The sequence below is a fragment of the Rhamphochromis sp. 'chilingali' genome (assembly GCF_963969265.1).
Source record: "Rhamphochromis sp. 'chilingali' genome assembly, chromosome: 10".
Classification (NCBI taxonomy): Eukaryota; Metazoa; Chordata; class Actinopteri; order Cichliformes; family Cichlidae; genus Rhamphochromis; species Rhamphochromis sp. 'chilingali'.
The window spans coordinates 38,082,939-38,088,911 of NC_137937.1; the positions used below are offsets into that span (position 1 = coordinate 38,082,939).

Genomic DNA, 5,973 nt, shown 5'->3' on the forward strand with positions numbered 1-5,973 from the left:
CAAATGTAAACTTACAGAAACTATTTCATAAACAATTTTCAAAACCATTTCCTGCATTTACTACAGAAATGTGCTTTTAGAGGGTTTGGATGAGTTTAAGAATTGCAGGTACCAATACTCTACCAGATGATGGCAGCCACTAGTCATTGTTTAAAGTTAGCACAAAGCTAAACTGCATTTAGCGAGAACGGACCATCAACTTTGCTTTCTCTATGCTAATCAGCATAAAATGTGGGATTAGACCAGAGTTCAATGTTTGCATTCAACAAATGCAAACATTGGTGCGGGGGCTTATAGCAATAAACTCAAACCACTCAGTGATTAAGTAAATAAATGATATTTTATTGAAAGATTTACCTGAACAGTTTGTAGTTTTATGACAGGTTATTTGACCAGAGAGATGCAGTGGAACTTGATGTCTAACAGTTTGCAACAGCTCAAACCAACTTTCCTCAAACTGGACTAGAATTGCTAAGTGTGTTTTAAATGCTGTTTAAGTGAAACTTGTACTGTAACACTAAAACCCGAGTCCTCATATTCACAGCATCTTCAGGCGTGTCCATGCGAGACAAACCAGACGCACATCTAGCTGGGACAGTGGAAGTACGGCGAATCTTGCAAGGGCGGAGGGGGAGGAGCATGGAAGCATTTTAGAAGCACTTGCGGTGAACAATGGCGGGGCCGGACTCATCGTACTCCTGCTTGCTGATCCACATCTGCTGGAAAGTGGAGAGAGAGGCCAGGATGGAGCCGCCGATCCAGACGGAGTACTTCCTCTCGGGGGGAGCGATAATCTGGAGACGAGAACAGATTAGACATGAGGCAGGTAAGTACCTGTAGGCCAGTCTAGAGATGCACAGCAGCAGGTAGTTAAGTTTGAAAAAATGTACACTAGAGGGCAGCAAAACTAGCTTCAGAGATTTATGTAGTGGTGCCAAATGCCAGAGGAGGAGGAGGGTGTAAGTGGCACCGTTAAAGTGCAACACAGCCTCCTGTCATGCATGGGCAGAAGTTGATGACAGATTTAAAGTTTGCAGTTTTTAAAGTGCAACACTGCACAAGTTTACAGCTCAAGAGATCCAAGTAACAAACCTTAATTTTCATGGTGGGCGGGGCCAGGGCAGTGATCTCTTTCTGCATGCGGTCGGCGATGCCGGGGTACATGGTGGTGCCACCGGACAGCACAGTGTTGGCGTACAGGTCCTTACGGATGTCCACGTCACACTTCATGATGCTGTTGTAGGTCGTCTCGTGGATACCAGCCGACTCCATACCTGAATGAAGTTTTAGTGCAGAAGTGAGAGACCTGATGCACCAAGGCTTCAGCACCTTTCAGAAAAATTCAACAACAGGCGTCTCTGGAGGGTCATTGATGATTTACAAACCAAGGAACGAAGGCTGGAAGAGCGCCTCGGGACAGCGGAACCGCTCATTGCCGATGGTGATGACTTGCCCATCAGGAAGCTCGTAGCTCTTTTCCAGGGAGGAAGAGGAAGCTGCTGTCTGCATCTCCTGCTCAAAGTCCAGAGCCACGTAACAGAGCTTCTCCTTGATGTCACGCACGATCTCACGCTCGGCTGGAGGTCAGAGTTGACAGTTAAATGGACACTTCATGGTTTGTAACTGCAGATTATGGCTTTACATCAGCATGCTTGAAGGTAAAACTGCACACATACCAGTGGTGGTGAAGCTGTAGCCTCGCTCGGTCAGGATCTTCATCAGGTAGTCTGTCAGATCTCTGCCGGCCAGATCCAGACGGAGGATGGCGTGAGGCAGAGCGTAGCCCTCGTAGATGGGCACAGTGTGGCTGACACCGTCACCAGAGTCCATCACAATACCTGCAGGACAGAACACTCAGGTCACTCTGGAACCACTGAGCTTTGTGCTTCCTCTAATGGTCACTAGCTGCTGCTCTGAGCAGGGCCAGAGAATACTCAGAGCCTGCTGCTCTAACCCCCAACTGAAGAAACGAGCCCCAAGCTAAACAAGGAAGTTTATCTGAAGCACAACTCTGTACAGCAAGATCCTGAAATGCTGGAGACCCACCTGTGGTACGACCAGAAGCATACAGTGACAGCACAGCCTGGATGGCCACGTACATGGCAGGAGTGTTGAAGGTCTCGAACATGATCTGCACCAGAGAAAGACTTTAATGTACAAGTGCTATAATTACACCATTAGCCTGGAAATTAACTTCTTTTTCTACAAGTGCAAAATGCATCCAGGCTAGAAAACCTTCACAGGTACAGGATCAACAGGTTCAGCGTATCAGCGCTTTAATCAGAGATGGTCCTTCACACACCTGCGTCATCTTCTCCCTGTTGGCTTTGGGGTTGAGAGGAGCCTCAGTCAGCAGCACTGGATGCTCCTCAGGAGCAACACGGAGCTCGTTGTAGAAGGTGTGATGCCAGATCTGCACGACAGAGGCAGCTCGCAAGTTAAGTACAAGTGCGATTAAATCAGAAGGTATTCAGCCTGAACTCTGATTCTTCTCAGCTGATGAATTCAAAGTTGAAAAGTTGGCATCTTTCAGCAGCAAGACAAGAGCAAACCAAACAAATAACACCCCCCCCCCCCCCCCAAAAAAAAAAATAAAAAAATAAAGAAATAAAATAAAACCAGTTTAGCTTTTTGTGGTTTTCTATTGAAACTGGTCAGATTTCATTCAGGGGTTTAACCTCCTAAGACCCAAACTCTTCCACAACAGGCATTTTTAATTTCTCTTTGATATTTGGACATATTGGGGCCCCGATGAATGTGAAAATTAAGAATTGTTGTTTCTACGAAAAATGAGCCACATATGAGGAAACATTTTGACAGAACAGTAGCAGTATAATGTCCTCATAACTGGATATCAGGCCGAAATTGAGTATTTTCATCTTAATAACCCAAAATGTCCACATATGGACGCCAGGTCCTAAGAGGTTAAAGAAAACCTGTAGTGAGAGATGTCAGCTTTGATGAAGTCCTTCACCTTCTCCATGTCGTCCCAGTTTGTGACGATGCCGTGCTCGATGGGGTACTTCAGGGTCAGGATGCCCCTCTTGCTCTGAGCCTCGTCTCCCACGTAGCTGTCCTTCTGTCCCATTCCCACCATCACACCCTGCAGACACAGTTACACGCGTCAGGCTCATGCGCAGGGTTGCAGTCAAATTCCTGAGAGTGATGTTCGTACCTGGTGCCTCGGGCGACCGACGATAGAGGGGAAGACAGCACGGGGGGCGTCGTCTCCAGCGAAACCCGCTTTGCACATACCGGAGCCATTATCAACAACGAGGGCAGAGATTTCTTCATCCATGTCTGAAAGAACACAGTCATTCACATAAGAGGGTAAAACTCTTAAAGTAAATAGGTTAACAATTCTGTTCTGCAGTGTTAGTCAGTGACTGGCTGCTCCCGTATGGGATCAGAACGATGCCACCTTATCCCACAGTCCAGCCAATAATGCGATTCACTCGTGTATATACACGCAGCTAATCCACGTGGCTGACAGGCTCTGACAGCGTCCTTATGTGCCGGTGTTTTAGCAAAGCGGCTGATGTGGAGTGAAGCCACGTTAATGACAACGTGTACAACCACTGGAGATGTGAGCAGGACAGACGGAACAACTGACGGAGAAAGTGTGGACTTTATAGCAGCTTTTATAAAAGTTTGATAAAAATATCTGCAATGTTTGGTTTTCTTCCTGAATACTGTCGTCGTTTATATTTACTGCAGGAAGAAACAGTAAAAAACAGTGTTTTATAAGGAAAACACTCTCCGCCTGTGAGCAAACCCCTGCCCCCAGCCTTATGGGGACCAATCAAAAAAATTATATGGGAACATGGCATTTATTGTTGTGGCACAAAATTTGTGTTGTATCAGATTTGATGCAGAACAGCTGATTGTTCTGTAAATAGTTTGAAATATTTAAAAAAAAAAACCCTTGGCTGCATTTTTAGGCAAACAGCTGCAAAAAACTTTGTTGATTGCAAAATTCAGTTACTTTTTTGAAGAACTAAATAATTAATTGCCCAACATTGGTCATTATTTACTGCATTTCAGTTACAGGACTCTACTTATGACTCATTGTCATAATTATGAGTCAGAGCAAAAAAAATACAAAGTTAGTCATTTTTCCTTCCAATAGTGTTAACATACTGCACAGGTCCTGAACAAGATTTTTAAAATTTTCATTGTAAGTGGGCTAAAGCAGTTAATTAAAAGTAGTCTAACATAAATGCTGTAATTTGATTACTTTAATAAACCATGTAACTTGGATGATTCGATGCTGGCGTGATCACAGTGCACACGTCTGCTGTCGCTCACAGTGACCCAGGGACGCTCAGGGAGTTTGTGTGTTCGCTCAGACACGTGAAACATTAGAGGGAACATTGATGGTGGGTGGGGCTTCTGGCTAAACTGAGTTGTTTTGTCACATTTTTCAGTCGAGAACATTTCAACAAGTTCAGACAGAACAAACTCTTCTGCAAACCCAGATTCTCATCTGGCTCAGTCCATTATGAACAACGTTTGTAGTTTCTATGCACGTGTCCAGGTCACACTAACAGTCACGCATCTTTTTAAGTTGGCTGAACAGAAAACTACAGCAGCAGGTCTGATTATGTAAGAGTTAGAAACAGGAAGCACAGAGGAGCAGCCCTTCCCTCAGGTCATCACTCATTCACTGAAGATGGATTTTGACACAGTTTTTAAACTTGAATAAATCTCATGCAGTCATGAACATTAAAGAAATCATCACATTTCTCACTTTAAGTTTCAGAAAAACATGACCTGCACATTTTACAAAACAGTGAGATGTTAGCTGACTTTGGCATTTTTTCCCTTTAACATCAGTTTGTTGTATATTTTCCTCCAGTTTTACTTAAAGATCTCAGCATCAATTCAGCTTTTATCGTGCAGGCTGGTTTAAACCAGCATCCTCCGGCCTCACAGAGGGTTTCCTCCGGCCTCACAGAGGGTTTCCTCCGGCCTCACAGAGGGTTTCCTCCGGCCTCACAGAGGCTTTCCTCCGGCCTCACAGAGGCTTTCCTCCGGCCTCACAGAGGCTTTCCTCCGGCCTCACAGAGGCTTTCCTCCGGCCTCACAGAGGCTTTCCTCCGGCCTCACGGAGGGTCTCCTCCGGCCCCTGTGAGCTCAGTCAGATCAGAGTTAGCGGTTTGAGAACCGGTTTGTTCTTTAGCGCCTCTCTAATGAAACCGCAGCTCAGAGTAACATCGTGTTTCAGCTGCGGCAGCTTTAACTTTAAATCTGAGCTCTTTAATTAAACCGAGCTTCAGCCTCATTGTTCCACTTTGACCTCCGAACTACATGAGAAACTGTACTCTGAGTGTTACCTGTGCAGGTGAGTCAGGCGCGTCTGTGGTGAAGTCTCGCGGATGCTTCTCTGGCCCAGCTGTGCGGTTACTGCAGCAACATTAGCGCGAGCGCACCGGCTTTATCCGCGCTCGCGGGACAGCTGGCGTTTCCCATAAAAGGTAACGTTCTGACAGCCGCGCTCTAATTGGTCCAGGTGACCAGGACCTCGCAGGTGCTCTCAGCTGGCGCGCTGATTGGCTGTAGGAGGCATCCGTCAAAGGGGAGGGGCCAGCACCAGAGACGGAATCCTGATTTCTCCTCCGCCACAAAAATCCTGCAAAGGTTTTAATCTAATATGGAGTCCGCCTGAGAACGAGGACGCTGATTGGCCAGGAGCACCGGAAGTAAGCTCTGGATTAAATGTAGTTTATTCTCTGCGCTGATGAATATTAAAGAAAGCCCCAGTAAACCAAAAATAGCTGAGTATACATCACACAAATCACCCAGGAGGTCAAACAGGAGGAAATAATAATACAAAAAAAACTTTATTTATTTATTCAAGTTCAAATGTTTGGTCACATGATTGCAATCAGGAACCACTGACTTGGAAAACTGTGACTGGAGTGAAGCGAGAGCATGAGGGGTGAAAGCAAACATCCCTTCATCATTCTCCTC

At 45.7% G+C, this 5,973-nt stretch overlaps 1 protein-coding gene across 1 annotated transcript; it reads right to left on the bottom strand.

Annotated features, from left to right (window-relative positions):
• Nucleotides 1-321: 321 nt before the first annotated feature.
• On the bottom strand, nucleotides 322-5,491 carry LOC308404210 (actin, cytoplasmic). Its single transcript, XM_080894139.1, has 9 exons — nucleotides 5,337-5,491; nucleotides 3,176-3,300; nucleotides 2,975-3,103; nucleotides 2,303-2,413; nucleotides 2,047-2,131; nucleotides 1,677-1,838; nucleotides 1,386-1,577; nucleotides 1,093-1,274; nucleotides 322-794 (listed from the first exon to the last, which is right to left on the bottom strand). The coding sequence occupies exons 2-9, from the start codon at nucleotides 3,296-3,298 to the stop codon at nucleotides 651-653; spliced, it is 1,128 nt and encodes a 375-aa protein (XP_080750265.1). The 5' UTR covers nucleotides 3,299-3,300; nucleotides 5,337-5,491; the 3' UTR covers nucleotides 322-650.
• Between the last annotated feature and the right edge of the window lie 482 nt (nucleotides 5,492-5,973).

Excerpts from the sequence above, each read along its gene's own strand:
- LOC308404210 (XM_080894139.1), bottom strand. The coding sequence starts at position 3,298 with ATGGATGAAGAAATCTCTGCCCTCGTTGTTGATAATGGCTCCGGTATG. Across the intron at positions 2,414-2,974 it reads ACTGGGACGACATGGAGAAG|ATCTGGCATCACACCTTCTA; the intron begins GTGAAGGACTTC and ends TCTGTCGTGCAG. Across the intron at positions 1,275-1,385 it reads CTTCCAGCCTTCGTTCCTTG|GTATGGAGTCGGCTGGTATC; the intron begins GTTTGTAAATCA and ends AACTTCATTCAG.